This window comes from Crocodylus porosus, unplaced genomic scaffold (assembly GCF_001723895.1).
Source record: "Crocodylus porosus isolate Cpor-Errol unplaced genomic scaffold, CroPor_comp1, whole genome shotgun sequence".
Taxonomy (NCBI): domain Eukaryota; kingdom Metazoa; phylum Chordata; order Crocodylia; family Crocodylidae; genus Crocodylus; species Crocodylus porosus.
In genome coordinates, this window is record NW_017728936.1 from 1193617 (window position 1) to 1211704 (window position 18088).

At 50.7% G+C, this 18088-nt stretch overlaps 1 protein-coding gene across 2 annotated transcripts in view; it reads left to right on the forward strand.

Moving 5' to 3' along the window:
- FOXRED1 (FAD dependent oxidoreductase domain containing 1) overlaps nt 1-17488 on the forward strand; it is a 17913-nt gene extending 425 nt beyond the window's left edge. The window contains exons 2-12 of one of the 2 annotated variants that reach the window (XM_019546958.1): nt 111-328; nt 2024-2143; nt 2886-3004; nt 4693-4787; nt 9056-9157; nt 10498-10574; nt 11100-11260; nt 11998-12127; nt 13243-13347; nt 13919-14204; nt 15420-17488. In XM_019546958.1, the coding sequence (XP_019402503.1) occupies nt 111-328; nt 2024-2143; nt 2886-3004; nt 4693-4787; nt 9056-9157; nt 10498-10574; nt 11100-11260; nt 11998-12127; nt 13243-13347; nt 13919-14173 (1382 nt within the window). In that variant the 3' untranslated portion in view covers nt 14174-14204; nt 15420-17488. The remainder of the gene's footprint in view (nt 1-110; nt 329-2023; nt 2144-2885; nt 3005-4692; nt 4788-9055; nt 9158-10497; nt 10575-11099; nt 11261-11997; nt 12128-13242; nt 13348-13918; nt 14205-15419) is intronic. The other variant, XM_019546959.1, reaches the window with a different exon arrangement.
- Nucleotides 17489-18088: the final 600 nt, after the last annotated feature.

The window sequence follows — 18088 nt, forward strand, 5'->3', positions numbered from 1 at the left end:
TCTGTACGGAGGGTTTTCTCAGGGCTGGCGGTTGTTCTGGCTTCTGTAGGAAGTGGATTGATCGCAGTGGAGCAGTTCAGGCCAACTAGCAATCTCCTCTCCCTTTGCAGACCTGCAGAAGACGGTGTCAAACTTCCAGAACCAGTTAAAAGAAAATGTCACAAATCTCTTCAAGAACCCCTTCTTTGATGAAAAACGCCCTCCTATGCAGGCAGAGGTGGTCATTGCTGGGGGAGGGGTGATGGGCTGGTCCGTCGCCTACTGGTTGAAGGCACTGGAGCCTAGAAAAAATACCCTGCGAGTGCTGGTGGTTGAGCGGGACACAACAGTAAGTTGCCTCCGAGGGATGCCGCAGTGGAGACCTGGGCTCTGAACAAGTCTCGGATCTTGCAGGCTTCATTTGGGACAGATGCAGACACTGGCCGAGTTATAGAATCCCCCACCGTAGTGCCTGCGTAGTACAGATTTGCACCAATAAAAATGAGAGTAACTCCGGGGTAAATCCACTTAATGAATTTTGGGGACCACATTGTTCTCCCCTCCAAAACCTGGCCAGCGCTGTAGGTCACCAGCTGTGGACCCAGGTAGGGACTTCTGCCGTAGTGGGCAGGCGGTACCGTTAGCTGTGGATGCAGCCAACAGGTTCCAGAACTCGGCACAGAACCTGCAGCCGTGTCCACAGCTGATGCCACTGCCCACCTGGTGCAGCAGAAGCTCTTGCCTGGGTCCGCCGCTGACACCGCCGACAGGTTCCAGTTTGGGGCTCTGCTGCACTTGGTAGCATCACATGTGGACACTGGCAGTAGGTTCTGCATTGGGGCTCCTGAACCTGCAGGCAGCATTGGCAGGTGACGTCATTGCCTGCCTGCTGCAGCAGAAGCCCCCACCTGGGTTTGCAGTTGATGCTGCCGGGCAGAAACAGTCCCACCTGCCCACCCAGCACTGCATGGTGTGCGCCAAATCCAGTGAGTTGGTGGTTGACTGCCTGCAGGTTGAATCGAATCTGGGCAGGCTGAATCTGGCCTATGGGTTACGTTTTGCCTGCCCCTGGAGTAACTGCACCAGAGAGCAAGGCAGACCTTGCCCAGAAAAGAGCCATTTCAGCATGGGTAGAAGGCTGGAGTCCCTGAAAAAAGGAGTTCACACAGCAGTGGCTTGAGCAAAAGGAAGTGGAAATACAGTTTGGGTGTTGTGGGGGGAGGAGGGCTCTTAGCAGCCAGAGCATTCAGAGCAGTGGAAAGTACACTCCCAAATGGTACCTGAGGCTGCAAGGACTGATTGATGGAAAGGTGGTTGGGATATGGAGGTTGTAGACAGTGTTATGACAGTCAGGTTGTTGAACCCAAACATACCTGAGCCATGCATTGAACTTAACATGGCTGATGTCTTAGTGTTGTGTGATGCAGGAGCTCCTGTACTCTACTCTCGTATCTCACCAGGATGTTTCTCTCCCAATGAATGATACTTTCCTTGTGTGAGTGGTTTAGCTACCTTTGAAGGTGTAATACATCCCCCCCCCCCCATAAATGTGTCATCTGTGAACTTGAGGGGGTAGCTGTCATTTCTAAAAGGGGACTTAGTAAGGGACAGGGAGAAGGGGCATTGGTAAAGGGAAAGGCAGCTTTGCGATTAGGAGTGGGACTCTGGTGGTTGCCATCTGAAAGATCTATGACTTTTCCAGTTCCTACAGAGCAGTTGTCCCGGTGCCTCTCTCTTGGGAGTTTGAGGACGAGCACAGGGATAGAAGGTCTCTTGACAGTAGTTTCCCCTCTGACAACTATAGGGGATTAGAGAAAAAGCTTTCTAATGGGTGACTGTGGGTCATACTTTCAGAGCAGCTGTCTGTGCTGCTGATCCTTGGGTGGAATTCTGCTCTGTTTCTGGAACTGTCCATCTCCATGTGCCTTTCACCACTATCAAAGCCACAAGAATAGGGTACTGAAAACTCTGTCTACAGCTCATGGTGTATCATTTCTTGTCCCTGGTGCCGTGACAGCCTCTCCCCTCCCCTGTCTCCCTGCAGTACTCCCGAGCTTCTACAGTGCTTTCAGTGGGAGGCATTCGACAACAGTTCTCGTTGCCAGAAAACATCCAGATGTCCCGCTACTCGGCATACTTCCTGCGCACAATCAACGTATGTCAGGTTTGGAGGGAGGTGCCGGATCCTTTATTACTCCCCCTGCAAGAGCCCATCAGGTTTGCAAGCTCAATGTCAGAGAGCAGGGCTGGAACGCGGAGGGCTAGGACTGCCAATGAACTGCCTTGTCCCCGTAGCAACAGGTGTAGCTTGGTCCATGTACATGCATCTGTGAGATGGCTGTTACCTCTCAGGTTGTAACCACTTGTGGGTCTGACTGCTGTTGCTCACCTCTTCACATTCTTCAGCAATTTGCATCTTGGAAATACTGCCCAAGTAGTAACTAGGTCACATTCAACGAGCCCACGCAGGAAACTTTCACTCTGGCCTAGTTTCTCTCCTTGGCCCAGCTGATACGGGCTGGGAGTACACAGGAGATGCTCTTCATCCTGGCATGAGGTTCTCTCAGACTTCTGCAGCAACTCCTGCAGCAGATGTAGGAACTGCATTGAGGGGGCTCCACAGGAGGCTTCCAGCAAAGGTTCACCCAGGCCAGGTTCACTCAGGTGGCATTTAGCAACTGGGAGGGAAGACCCCTGCAGAAGCATCAGTTGGGGATGGGCCAGGTAAGCTGGATCCTTCCTTGGTGCAGGGGTTTGGGCTTAGTGATTTCTTGTGGTTCTTTTCAGCCCCCTTTTATATGATTCCAGTGGGCAGAGTCCCTGAGGGTGAAATCCCATGTGCTTTTCTCTCTGCTTACGCCTGAGGAAAGCAGCTGCCTAAGTACTCACTGGCACTCTGTTCCCAGGAACATCTGGGAGTCGCAGGCGAGCCAGCCATCGATATTCAGTTTAACCCTTCGGGGTACCTCTTCCTGGCCACAGAGGAAAGAGCTGCCATGCTGGAGGAGAATGTGAGCATTCAGAGGTAAGGCCCTTTTATAGGGAGTATGGCTGTGGGGGCAGGGTGTGGGGCAAAGCTATGGTGGCTGATAACAGCATGTCCTAGTGAGAAGCCTGCATAGTTACTTTGTAGCAGGACTGAGTCTCCTGGGCTTGAGGGCAGTTACTGTTCTTGGCTTCCCAGTTCAGGGGAGGCTCAGTTTCCGTTGGCTTCTGTGTGCTGGGATGCCACAGTGACTGCACAGAGGTGGGGGAGTGATAGCTCATGAAACAGCTGCTGACTGATTGTACTGCCCCTGAAAAGTTGGCACCTTGTACTCAGAGCTAGCACTGCCTTCACCTCTAAAAGCACTGCCTTCATCTCTAAAAGCCAGAGATTTGTGATGTTGTATAAGCTTTTCTCTGGCGGTGGGTGGCAGTCAAGCACAGCCCCTCTGCTCCTCCATGCTGTTCTAACACCTGCACTTTGCCCTAGGCATGAGCTGCTATCCCAGGTCTGGGTTTTCTAGGGTCCTGCTAGAGCACTCCAAGGTTTGGATCCCCTTACACAATTTTGCTACTTCACGTGGCCCTGGCCTCCAGTCTTTCTCCCTCCTCTAGCAACCCTGGGTCTTTTCCTAAGTTTAGGTTTCCAGGTATGGAAAACTTGCTGCTTCTGGTACTGTGGGCAAACCTTCACCAAATGCCAGGCTGAAAGGCTGCAACATTTCTTTTCTCTCATGACCAAAATCCCAGGTTAATCCCAGGCTGTCGCATGTAAGGGGCTTGTGCACTAGTGCCCTGTCTGCCCCAAGCCCCCTCATCCCTGTATTTACCTCATCATACTCCTACAAATGACTTATTTATCTCTGAATGGGTTCTGGACCCCTATCCTAGCATGAAGCAACTGTGGGTCATGCGGGGAGAGGGTGGGGATGCTGATTTCATATTCTACATTCCTCAGCAATGTGCTGAGTCTTGCATGTCCTGTGAAATGCTGTGGGTCTTGACTGATGCTGTGAGGGACGTTGGATGGGGAAATTCCACACATGAGGATTTTCTGCAGAGGATGCCTAGCTTCTGTGAGGTTCTCGAAGCGCCCCTCACAGCTGTGACTCAAAAGGGAAATCTTGAAGGAAGCTGAGCCTCCTGGGCCTTGGATTAGGAGCACTCCACCCTCAGCAAAATTGTACTCTGGCTGGTTCTAGGGGATCTGCTCATTGCAGTTTTATCAGACAGGCCCTATGTACATGGGAAGGATTTTCAAAGATGGCTCTTGGAAGAGAATGGGCTGCTTGGACTTCTTCCCTGCCTGTACTAACTCATGTGCTTAGAGGTTCGTGATCTTAGTGGCAGCATCGCAACATCCCACTTAAAGCCTCTCAGGCTGAGGGGATAGTAGGTGTACCTGAGAGAGGACATATTGGCAGCTGAACTCATACACTGCTTGATCTTAGCTAGGAGGGCATGAAAACCATTTACCTCCAGTTTCATGATGTTTTTCTCTTTTTAATTTCCAAATTCTTTCTTCCCCTAGTTGATTTCTGTAGAAGCTTTGACAGTTTTGTCTGCGCTGCTCACGTGCACATAATCACAAGGCACCAGAGGTGACCCAAATTCCCTCTTCCCCTCACAATTATGCTGCTTTCCCCCAGATCTCCCCCACCTACATGTCCTACAGGTTTCCTAAGGCACAAAGCAAGCACATTCTGATAAATGTTTAACAATTTTCAGGGCTGAAGGATCAGAGGTCATCCTGTTGTCACCAACGCAGCTGAAGAAGAAGTTTCCATGGTTGAATACAGATGGTGTGGCTCTGGCGTCCTATGGTATGTAGTTTCTGAATCCTTGGCCATCCTACAGTGGCATGGAACTGCTGGGCACCATAGCCTTAGTTGCTGAAAATGTTAGGGAGGCAGCTGACAGGATCAGATATTAAATGGAAAACCAAGTTTGAGTGCAGCAAAAAGTAGGGATGCACCAATAAACATTTTCTTGGCCAATACCCATAGCTAATTATTAACCAGCCATGTCACAAACTTTTGATCACCCAGTGGGCTGGCGAGCCATATTCAGAGATGTCACGCAAAGTGGTATCACATCAGGAAGTGATGTCACCTGACTTTTGACACCAGTGAAGTGGCAGGGGTTGACATGGTGCTGATTGACATGGCATGCATGCCTGGGTTGACATGGTGCTGCAGGAGCTGCTTGGCTACAACCGGGTTGACCTGGTGCTGGAGAAGCTGTGGGGCAGGTTGGGGTTAACCTGGGGCCTGCCTGGCCTGCCAGTGCCATGCCCGGGTTGACATGGTGCTGCAGGACCCGCCTAGGCAGAACCGGGTTGGCACCAGCCAGGAAAAGCAGCACGCAGCTGAAGCCGGCTTCCCATGTACTGCTGGGGATGGGAGGAGGCCAGCCAGGTCTGCACCAGCCAGCAGAAGCGGCAGCAAAGCCATGTGCCGCGTAGGACTGACTGGTGCACGCTCATCCCATCCCATCTCGAGCGGCACACGGCTTGGGACTGACCGGTGCACGCTCATCCCATCCCATCCCATCCCATCCCGAGACCTGGCCGGGCTCCTCCTGCCCCCAGCAGCACATGAGAAGTGGCCCCCTCGGGGCCTCACGTGTGGGCAGCCGGGCCCAGAGAGCCACAGCACCCAGCGAGAAACTGGCTGGGGGAGCAAGCGCCGCCTTGCTGTGGGGCAGGGCAGGGCTGGCTTAAAGTGGGCAGGTGAGGAGGCAGGCGCGGGCTGGCAGTGCCAGTGGCCACTGCTAGGCCTCCCGTATGGGGCCGCTCCAGCAGCACAGGGCACAGTCACCGGCAACCATGCACCCCCCAGCCCGGCGCCCCTAGCTCCGCATGGGAACTTAACTCTGTTCACCACGTGCCTCCATCCACCACATGTGCAGGCAGGCCGCGGGCCATGCTGCAGCTCCCCTGGCCATGTGCCGGGGCAAAGGGCGAACCAAGGAACAAGCTGCACACACTGTCCCTAGCTCCTCTAATCGAGCGCAGCTGGGGCAGCCCCACGCTGTGCAGCCCTGGGGGCAGTGGCTGCAGGACCCAGTCCACTGATGAGCCTGGCCCTGCAGAAGTAAGCAGCTCCCCTCCCCTTGCTGCCAGCTGGGGCTTGCCCTGCTCGGCTCACCTTGCCACCACCATGGAGTGCGGAGCAGGTGCCTTGGGCCAGATAAAATGGCTTGGTGGGCCACGTGGTGGGCAAGTCTGTTTTAACCAGAGCAGAGCCAAGTGAGGTAAGGGCAGATGCGGGCTGCCCATTGTGGGCTTGGGAGCTTCGTGCTGGCCATGCATCTCCTGCCCAGCTGGCAGTGGGAGACACAATTCTCTGGGCAGGCAGGGGGTACACAGCCAGCGCTGAGCTCCCAGGGCAAAGGCAGCAGAGCAGAGAGCCCTGAGCCCACAGCAAGCAGCCCACATCCATCCTGTGCACAAATCTAGGGGGACATGCTCCCCCATACGTCCCCTGGGGGTGCACGCAGTGGTGGGGAGCTGCCCCCCTCTCCCCCCGATAAACCACCCACAGCTTTGTCCTGTTCCCCACCCTGGCCCCAGGTCCTATTCACTACCGTGGCTGGGCAGTGTCCCCAGCCCCTGTCCCTGCCCCACTCCCTCCCTCACTGTGGGGGCCTCGGCCCACTCCCTCCCTCACTGTGGGGGCCTCGATCTGCACCCCCACACCCCTTCCATCCGCCATGTCCTTTCCCTCCACAGACTTATCTATAGGGAGCTGCTCTCCATGCTGCTTGGCTGCATTCCTGGCCATGTGCATGAATGTGGCTGTGCACATGCACCTGGTGTCCGGGGGTCCTGGCCAGAAGGCATAATTATATTTATCGGTGAACACTATCAGCCACACCAGCCAAAAAAAGCCGATAGGCAGTAATGTCAATTTCCCTTTTTTCAATGCCAATCCAATATGCAACTGATACATCAGTGCACCTCTAACAAAAATGCTAAGTATCTGGAAGTCCAGTATCAAGAGATACCACAAGCTAAGGGTCTTGAATAATTTTAACCTGGCTTGTTTACATGGTCACATTTACATAATTTTTAGGGACTTGAATTTCTCAATCAACTATTAACACAAGTTTTCACACTTCATTTCCTTAATGTAATTCTTTTAATGAGGGAGGTAGTGGGAAAACAAGGGGTAGAAAAAGCAGGGAACCCATGTTTGTTAGACTGAACTAGCCTGAAATTCTTAGCTCCTTTTCAATTCTGTTATTACAAAAATGTGCATAGAATAACAGCAAATTATCAATAACAGCATTATCAGTGATCAGTTATCATTAAGATAAAGATGTAAATCTGTGAGACTTGTATGCTGTTGTCCCTGCTTTATGATTCATAATCGTGGACTACATATGCTAGGCGTACCAAGAGACAACAGTTTTCACATAAGATTCCCATGTAAAATCCTAAAAATAAAGTGAGAAGACAAAATACCAAACACAGGTGCTGGAGTGCACAGGAACGATGCACTTAGAAACCACTATCAAGAAGAGGGGTTTGCAGTAGCTTATCCATGTCAGGAGAATGGGAGGAGACTGAATTCCCAAGAATATTTTGTATAGTGAACTTTGAGACAGCTGTAGAAAGTGAGGTTGCCCTCTATGGCAGTACCATGATGTGTGCAAAAATGATATGAAGTTGTTCAACATCAGTGTAGAAAGCTGGGAGGAGTATGCAGAATCCCATCTGATCTGGAGGGAATATCTGGTACTAGGTGCAGCTCACCACGAAGCAACTGTGATCCAGAGGTTGGAAACAGAGAGAGAAAGAAGAAAGTAGCATGGTGCAGACTTGAACTCCAACAACACATGCATCTGTGAAACTTGTAACCAGCTGTGTCACTCCCAAATTGGGCTTGTTGGCCACAAGTGTTTTCATCAGGCACCTGACCAGACCTCTTGCACATACATCATGATCCAGAGGATCAATGGTTGCCTATATAGTGGGGAAATGAGCAGAAAAGGTCCTGCTGAGAACCCATGTCATCAATTGCAGGCTTGGAAGAGGGTGACTAGCCAGTTCAGATGCATTTGCCTAGAAATGCTGGCTCTGTAGCAGGGGTGGGCAAAGTCCAGCCCACAGGCTGGATCGGGCCCACAGCAGACTCCTCTTCCCAAGAGGCTGGTTTCCATGGAGACCCCAGCAGTGGTGGGGCGTGACAGCGCAGGGGCAGGGTTTCCATGGAGACTGGCCTCAGCAGCACTGATGGGGCACAGATCTGGGCTGGAATCTGCTCCAAGGCCGGGATCTTGCAGTGTTGATAGCGTGGTCCAGAGCCAGGGCAGGACTGCAGTCTGCTGCCCACACACCCTGGGCAGGGGCAGGCAGGCAGCTCTGCCCTGGCTCTGGGCCACTTTGTCACTGCCGCAAGATCCCAGGCCTGGTCTCCATGGAAACCCTGGCCCTGCGCTGTCACTGTGCTGCTGGGGTCTCCATGGAAACTGGCTGCAGCGATATAGGCAGGGGCTGCTGGGAACAGGCCAGCCAGATATGCCATTTTGCTGACCCCTACTCTACAGGATCATATCTCAAGCAACACTTGAATATTTCCTCCCCTGTGGAGAATTATAGATTCACAGATGTTAGGGGCTGGAAGGGACCTTGCAGATCATCGGATCCAGCCCCCTTGCTCTAGGCAGGAAGACAGCTGGGGTCAGGTGACCCCAGAGAAGTGACTCTAGTCTCCTCTTGAAAACCTCCAAGGTAGGTGAATGCACCACCTCTGGAGGGAGTTTATTCCACCACCCCCTGGACACCCCGACTGAAAGAGTTTTTCCTGGTATTAAGCCTGAAGTAGCCTTCCAGGAGTTTGTATCTATTAGTCCTGGTCTTCCCCAGGGGTGCCGTAGTGAACAGTTGTTTACCACGCTCCTGATATAGCGGTAAGCTGCTATAAACTCCCCTCTCAACCTCAACGAACCCTAATAATTTCAGTAGGTGAAGTATTAGCAGGATCAGGCCATAGTTTACAGGCATCCTACATTTTGAAAGCTTGGATAGCACAGTGGCACTTGGTTCATGTCTTTTTGTTCCTGTTTTACTCCCTTATTTCTTCAGGCCTGGAAGATGAGGGCTGGTTTGACCCATGGTCCCTCCTCACTGCCTTCCGGAGAAAAGCAATATCCATGGGTGTCCATCACTGCTGTGGAGAAGTGACATGTAAGTGAACCCCTTTGCAACTGCAAAGTAAGATCTGCAAATGACACGGATACCTGTGGAGCTACCATGCCCTCATGAGATGATAACCTTTCCAGGCTAGGTAGGGTTGGGCCTGGTCTGCACTTGGATGGCAGATTTCACAGGAAATTGTAGGACTGAGAGCACCAAGCAGTATTCAGTGCCGGTCCAGCAAGGGGCCGGTGTCATCTGTGTTGCTGAAAGTGATGGGTTTCAAATAAGGTGAAAAATGAATATAGCTAACAATAAAATAAAATGCACAGCTGTCATAGCTGTTTAAGAACTTAAATCAAACAGAACATCAGCCAGGGCATGTACTGGAAATATAGCTCTGAAACATGATGGAAAATGGTGCCACTTGCTGACTAAGATGAACCTGCAGGTCCTGTGTTTTTCCTTGCCACTACAGAGAAGTGATGTTGCAGACCCTGAAGGCCCAAGGTATAGAAAGCAGCTCCCAGTCATGCTTTTGAGCATTAGTAAAGCCATTGGCTATAGTGAGAGAGACAGAAATTAGAGGCCAGGACTTGGCAGGTAAAAGCTCTTTCTTTTCCAATCAGATCATAATAAAGTAAATGATCAAAACTTCCCTGTTTTATGGTCCATTTCTTTGTATGTTTTGTAACATTTGGAATAGATAAAGTGCTGGAGAATATATCCTGTTGGATATGATCCAGTCCTTCTGTATGAGACAGCTCAGTGTTACCCCAGGGATTTTTATACCTCTTAGATCAGAGGTAAATGCCATGTCTATACATCTGAAGAATCAGACAGTTGGTAAATGAGCAAACAGGAGTTAATGGAGTAAATTCAGGGTTGAGAATCAAGATATGAGGTCTCTGTCTGCCACTGACCAAATCACATATCTTTCTGTGCCTCCGTTTTTCTATCTCAAAATGGACTTTGAGAGATGAGGGTGGAAAGCACTAGAGCTCTTTTCTTTGCCCTTTCTTGGTCGCTGGTGGCTTACTACAAATCAGATTCCTCAGCAGCACATTCAGTACTGATGCATTTGTTTATTGCTGCGACTCACCGGGGACCTGGTGCCTACCTGTTGCCATTTGCAGAATGATACAAATCACCGAGTAAACACAACACAAGGAAGCTTATGGATGCACAGCTATTTGTTTGACTTGTCGGTTTATGAAGATACTGGCCATGTGCAATTATACATTGTTGCATAGCAGTGATGGGTCCTGTGAGTCCTGTCCCCATGCTTTGCCCTCTCACTAGCCCTTCTCTTTCCCCACATAGGTGCTTGTTGGGGTTGCAGGTCTGAGTGGATGGCCATCTTGCTGCATGTTTCTTTTCCTGTTTCACAGCTTTTACCATGGCCTTTTACGACACAGTGACCCCCACGGGGGAGGAGCGGACGGTGTCCCATATTAAGTACGCCCGTGTAAGTAACTCCATGAGAAGCTTATCCTACCTTTGTCCCTGACTCACTGCGTGACTTTGGGCAAGACATGCTCTCTACTTTGCTGTCTCCCACTACTTGAGAAGGAAACATGTTAACATTGTTACATTTCTGCAGAGTGACTTGCTGGAGACTATATTCTGAGTCTCTGGCAGAGCCAGAAGTGGAATCCAGGCTTTCTGGATTCCTTGTCTCTGCCAAACGTCTCCTGCAGACCCTGTCCAGTCACTTTTGCCTCGCTCTTCTTCCCTTGCTCCCTCCCTATAAGATGGTGTTCTTCAGTATTCATTTCTAGTGCAGTGTAGTTAAGAGGGGCATCTTCTCCGTTTGTTCCATGACATCCTCTTCAGTGCAGTGCTCTCTCACTGTGCTTGTCAGTGTCTGAAAAGCAACCTTCTCCTAATATCTGGAGTCTTTGTAGGATCTTAGTAGGAGATCTGGGCACCCCAGAGTCAGGCTGGGGCTGGGGCTGGGGCACTCACCCTTCTCCCTTCTGGGTTTTTTCAGATACAGATGCCTGACAGTTTGGAGTACTGCCAAGTGGCATGTGCCATTGTGGTCAATGCAGCAGGAGCCTGGTCCAGGAAGCTGACAGAGATTGCAGAAGTTGAGAGTAGTGTATCAAAGACCAAGCAAATATTTAAGCTACCGGTGGAGCCCAAGAAAAGGTATGGATGAAACAAAGCCACCTGTAGCATGGGCCAGAGGTAGAACCAGTATGGAGGGCAGGTGTGATTTGGGAATCTGAGAAGGGCCTTAGGGTGCTCTACTGGGCTGACTCTCAGGAAGGCTGGGCCTTTCCCAGTGGGATTGTGAAGGTTGGTCTCCAGGGTACAGGGAGTGACTTTCGTCTTGGGATCTGTTTCCTGTGACCTGCACTCCCATTCCTGTGTTAACAGTCTTTATCTTAAAAGTTTAGTTATTTAACATAGTGGTCTCCCTCTACCCCTTGAATGATTTATAGTTTCCTGGTGGGCCTTATCCCACCATGTCTGTCTAGTAAATAGGCCTATTCTGAGAATTTCTTTCCTATTCCTCTTCCTTTCCAGTCCCTCTCAGGGAAGTACACAGCTGGGATGGGTTGGGTATGGGTTCAGTGCTGCAGCGTACTCATTCCTGCTGTGAAATGCTCTGTGCTCCCTAGAATTGCTTGTGCTGTGCAGTGAAGCTTTCACATAGTGCAGTGCTTTCGGAGGAAAGGCAGGATGCTCAGATTCTCTCTGCTCAGGTTTGGTCTAAGCAACAGCTTAGTATACAAGACCCAAAGATGGTCCCCATCCCAAGGAGCTTTCAGCCTCCAGAATGCTCTTCCATGCGCCTGCTCTGGTCACCCAGGTCTGTGCACTCCTGAAGAGAAGAGCTGGATATCCAGGCCATTGGCCAAACAGCTGTCCTCTGTCTACAGGTATGTGTATGTTTGGCACAGCCCAGACGGGCCTGGCTTGAACTGTCCCATGTTGATTGACACTACAGGGGCCTATTTCCGCCGAGAAGGTTTGGGAGGCAACTACGTGGGAGGCATGAGCCCTGCAGAGGTGAGTTAAATGGGGTCTTAAGGAAATTGAGATCAGAGACTCTTCCAAGAGGGCAGAGTGGGAAGAGGATCTCTGTGAAACAAAACCTTTTGGACATGGGAGCGAGGGCAGCAAATCAAGCAAGACCCAACAGGTAGTGAGACCATAGCAGTCCACAGGATGTGCAAGCACCAGGCACCATCACCAGCCCAGTTCTTCCTCTGCCCAAAGTCAGTTGACCAGTCACCTCTGCCCTGTCCTAAAAATCAGGCTCGTGTCACAACCTTCCCCAGCAATACTACCTGTTGGCTATTATCCTCTCATATTTAGTCTCAGTTGGGAGTACTCTGGGCTTAAATCCATCCCCCCTTAAGAGCTAGCTTCCCTGTGATGCTGGGTGCTGTGGGGGAGTGGTAGCCTCATGCATAGTTTCCATTAAACAGGGGAACCAGAAGAGGAGAAGGGATGACTTTAATTGTGTGGCAGTGCCCTCTGGCAGGCACCAGTGATGCTGAGGAGCAGTGAGGGATGCTCTTCCCAAAGAGGGAAGGGTGGGGCGCCAAGGTAGGCTTCCAAAGGGCAGCAGGGACAGCTCTGGCTGCTCTGAGCCATTTGTTGTGCAAGTTCCTTGTGGCCTGGGCCACACTGTTCTGTCTGCACTGGACTGCATGAGTGAACTTAGTGGGTGCTATTTATAGATAGGAAATCCTGGCGGGAGGTGGTGGAGTTTGGTTGCACAGGTACCCACCCACTCTTTGCAAACCTGCTGGCAGGTTCTAGGCTTTCAGACAGGTGCTGCCACTCACCAGCTCCTTGAGCTCCCAGCTTTGGGGCCTCACAGGAGCAAAGCACAGATGAACCAGTCCCAGTCTGTACCAGTAGTATCCTTGCTTCCCCAATGTCATCTTTAACTTCTGAGTCACTGTTCCCAGTAGTGGCAGCCGAAAGGCCAGCTCTCCTCCCTCCCTCCCTCCCCTGCAAGCAGTTCTGCTACCTCTGTGCTGTCCTCTGAGTGCCAGCCTAACAGCAGTCCATGCTAGGTCAGGCTGCAAACAGAGCTCCCTGCCTATATCTTTGCCATTCTCAAATGAACACCAGGGCCATAGCGTGTTTTCTCTCTCTGTTCCTGTCTCCAGGACGAAGAGCCGGACATTCAGGACTTGGAGGTAGATCATGAATTCTTTCAAGAGAAGGTTTGGCCCAAGTTGGCCCATCGAGTTCCAGCATTTGAGTCCCTGAAGGTAATAGAGGTTTTGGATCCCAGTGCGTGTTGCTCACCCTTGAGGGGAAGGCAAGGAAAGGAACGTCACACCCTTTCTCTTTCCGTTTTTGGTCCCTTGCCCTACAACTGGGTGTGCAGAACCTTTGTCCCAGAGGGTTTAGGTGTGGGGATGTGACTGATGGACCTAGCAGAATGTGGCCTCCCATTTGTAGGGCTGCAAGTTTGGCCCAGAAGCATCTTGCAACCCTATCCCTGTTCCTCACCTGTCCTTCTGACATGGGCCATTCCAAAGGATAACTGTTAGGAGCTGCTTGAAACTGAGGCGAGTGTTGAAGAAAGGAGCTGGCCTTGACAGCCTGGGGGAGAGGAGGCCTCTATCCATAAGTGTGAGACCAGTATGGTGGCAAACTCCCTCTCACAGCCATGCAGACTGTTGGAGGCTGCTCTGGACTGCAAGCCAAGTTCTGTCTCCGTTCCCTGCACTCCCAAGCTTCCCCACTGAGTCTGCTGACATGAGGGCCCATGCTAGTCAGCATGATAAGGGTTTTCTTGGTTTATTCACAGGATCTAAGTGTGTTTCTTTTTGACAGGTGAAAGGCTCCTGGGCTGGCTATTATGACTATAACACATTTGACCAGAATGCCGTGCTGGGTCTTCACCCTACAGTGTTAAACATGGTCTTTGTCACAGGGTTCAGTGGGCATGGGCTACAGCAGTCACCAGCAGCAGGCAGGGCTGTGGCTGAGCTCATTCTGAATAAAAAATTTGAGACCATCAACCTCAGCAGGTTCTCCGCCGACAGATTCCTCTCTGGGGAGCCAGTTCTGGAGAGGAACATTGTCTGACTTCCCCAGGGGGCTGAAACCAACCCTAAAGGTGAGCCCATCTCCATTATGCCTTTGGTCAGTACTACTCTGTCCTTCCATGTCAGGATCATGGAGCTGTTCTGTCTTACAGCAAGCCCATTTCTGTACTGAAACTGAGGTGTGCAGAAGGGGATTGGCTTGTAAAAGGCCATATAATGAGTCAGTTGCAGACCTGAGAACGGATCTTGGCCACTAACCAGCACTGCCTCCCAGGAACTGTTAGTTTTAATTGTTCTTCCCCCTCCCTTCCTTCCAGCTGACATTCCCGCTTATAGTGTGGTAGAGATTTTCAGAACAAGGTTAATCACCAGCCTATACCCCATTGTTGCCATGTTCCTTTTTCCACTTATGTGGGGTTTCTACCATCTTCTGAGGACCTTAATGAAGTTTGGAGCTGAGGGAAAGTGCTGCCTCATGAGCTTAGAGATTGGTAGCTGCTGTGCATTGCCCCAGAGCCACTACTAACATGGGCCAGACTCAGCCTGGTGACATGCAGGGCAAAGATTGCCTGTCCTGCTACCCCCTCTGAGCTACTTGTTACCTGTTCTCTTAGAACTAAGCGGTCTCCTCCAAGTACACTGTCCTTCCCCCTTGAGTCTGTAATAGCACTGACCCATTCCAGTATTAACTTTTCCACAGTCATCTAGTCCCTGCAAGGCACAGAGGCTCCTCATGACTTTTAATAAACCTGGGAACAAAGAAGGAACTTCCCCATGAACAGAAACTAACTGAGGTTGCTGCAGTTTATTGCGTTCCACCTCCTGCATGTAGGGTGAAACTTTAACTGCAGCTGTATTGCAGTCCCACAGGCATGCACCGTGTTACACAGGGATCATGCCATCCCAGAGGAAGCTGTATTCTAGCATTTTTTAGCATCATCTCTGTGTGTTGAATCTTAACATTCACATGATGGGGCTGCATAGTACTTTAGGCTGAAGGATGCAAAGAAGGAGAGATTCTTGGTGCTGTTTAGGGAAGGACCCTAAAATAAACCCTGATTCAGCCTCTGCCATCATAGATTGCATAGTGTTCTTCCACAGAACAAACCTGTGCTTCTCCCAGGGGTTTTAAATAACATGGTGAAGGAAGCTATAGGGACACCAGACATTAGCTCCCCAGTAGTCTCCTGAGATCCTTGAGTGAAAGATACCTGCAAGAGCAAATTTTTCTGAATCCTTTTCGGAAGCCTGAGGACTCATTGTGATCCTAACTCTACCTGTTGCAGATGGAGCCCTGGCCAAGGCAGGAAGATCACATTGCTCCGGCCAGAGACCAACAAGATTCTACAGCACGGCTAGCAGAAGCCCTTGGCCAGCCATGGTGCTGGCACAGGGGAGAGTGGGTTCTAGCTGACCTGTGGTTCCTGACTACATAGAGCACTGCCAAAAAGTCACTCTTTATGTTGCTAAACTGTCACTGTACTGATATGCTGCCTTCACTTCAGGGAACAGAACTGAAATTGATGTCTGCACGATGCAGAGATCAGGGCTGTTCCAGGGTTGACACAGCTGATTCACTTCTGATGCACAGTGTTGCATGTCTCATTGGCACAGCACAGTTGGGATGGTTAGACTATCCAACCCCTGATCCATGGTTAAATCCCCTCCCTGCTTTGAGATAAGTACTGGAGTGGCCATTTGCTGGCAGTGGTTGCACCCCAGTCAGCAGCAGCTCAAAGCCAAGCACTGCAGGCCTTGCTCCTTATTTATGCAGCTGCCCATCTCCACCCAACAAAGCTTTCACCTGTACTGCTGAGGGAGCGCCCAAGGAAGTTTGCTTAGGCAGAAGAACACTGCTGCTTTGTCTTCTAGGAGCAGCCCATTCCATCTGGTCAGGCTAGACAAGGAAGGCTCAGCGCATCCCCGTGCTGTTCTAGAGCACTAACATGCACTGTTCTGTCCCTTACTCCCTTGCTCTGCACTCCCCTGCTGTATTTCTCTGGGCTTATCCCTGGTCTGGGAGCCAGAGCAGGGATGGGTTTCTAGGCCCCCTCTAATGGCCTTGCGCACTGTAACCTGTCTGGACCCTCACTCATGCCCTGCAGGTCTGAGCTGATGCTGCTGAAGCCTGTTAGTGTCCTATAGAAGCCTTAGGGCACCTTAGCCCTGATGTTCAGTCTCCTCACCAGCTCTTAGTCTCTCCCCAGCTCTGTGGAACTGTGATGCCTCTTCTCATGGCTACTGGGCTTCATAACACTGCTGCTCTGACTCAGACCAAAGGGCTGGGTACTTTTATGTCTGCCAGATACCCAAATTCAGTTCACCTGCCCCAGGGAGCCTCTGGCTTCTACCCAAACTGTGGCTGCCTGTACAGGGGTTCCCTGGATACTAAGGGTAGGGTTTAGTGTGGGAAGTAGGCTGGTGCCTACAGTGCTCCCCACTAATGGAAGCACTTCAATTTTCCCCTTGCCATCCTCCATTCATGCTTCTTGCTGGGAACAGCTGGTGGAGGTATGTTTAAGAGTGTCCAAGGTGGAGGAAGGGACTAAGGATTTTGTTTGAGCCTTGTGGGACTTGGACTGAACCTCACTTGGTTGGAGCAAGTGCTTTTTCTGGTGTCTCTAGTCCCTTGGAGGCTCTCTGCTGTCTTTGTGAATGGCACTTTGTTACTAAAGGCAGGGTAGATGTGCATCTTTATATATTATATAAGATATCTATAGAAAGCACAAGTTTTTGGGAACTCGGGTTCACTTCACACAGATGCTTGGTCACTGCTGAGCATGTCCCAGCCTCAGCTGAAGCCACAAGAAGCTGTAGGGACTTGATGCCTGACGACTAGTCTCCTAGTATCAGTCTCTCATCACTGGATCCCTACTGAGCTGAAGCAGCTGATCCTCCTGCCTCTCAGATGGGAAATTTAACTTCAGCCACTACTCCTCTATTCCTCAGGTTGGGAACCTGCAGAGCCAGGCAGCTGGGATTTCAGGCATGGAAGAACAAAGGTTGGAGGCTCCCACTGCTCTGTGCAGGGCATCTGGAGCGACAGGAGTGGGGAGTGCTGTGCAGTTGTGGTGGCAGGGAGACAGTTGAAAAGCTGAGATGCAGATGTTCTGGAGATGCCATTTTACTGTTAGACCCTGCAACCACCATCTTATACCATTGCTGAGTCTCTAGGAGGGGTATAGAGAGACATGGGGAGGTAGGCCTGAATTGACTGCATCCTACATACTTTCCTGCTGGCCAGAGCTGCCCCTAAAGACTCCGCTTGCATATCAGGGATTGTATTCAAGGCTTGGCTCTGATTGATTGTATTTCTGATTTGTAATGAAACAACAATAAAGTGATTCAGTGACATTGAGCTGGCCGCACTGGGGTGGAGGGGGAGATGGAAGCTGATTTTTAGGGGCTGTACTTTAAAGAGGGATGCTTTATATCACCTGGCACACCACAGCCACATCCACATCCACCTATCAGCCAGTTTTTTTGTATCTCCCAGTTGTGTTATAGAACCATAGAATTGAAGAACCAAAAGGGACCTGCAAGATCATCAAGTCCATTCCCCAGCCATGGGTAAGTTATGGTCACCTGTGCAACATGGGAGGAGCAGAGAGAACTGAAATAAGCCTGAGGGGCCATATGAAAGCCAGTACACGTCACCTGTCTCTAACAGAATGTAAGTAGTATGCTTTTTGAGATGTTAGCACCAGCTGTAAAGGTGATCCTGAACATCAGGATGTCAAAATCTAGGGATATTACAAACATAATGAAGAAACAGAGACCAGTTTGGGCCCAGTTCAATATTGACAATATTCAAATACTGTATCAATTCAGTATCAATTCAATACTGACAAGTGCAGCACCCTGTACTTGTCAGTATTGAATCCCATCCTAGTCTCATTTATCCACCCCTGTAACCTGTCCAGGTCCAGTTGTATCCTTTCCCTCCCTTCTAGTG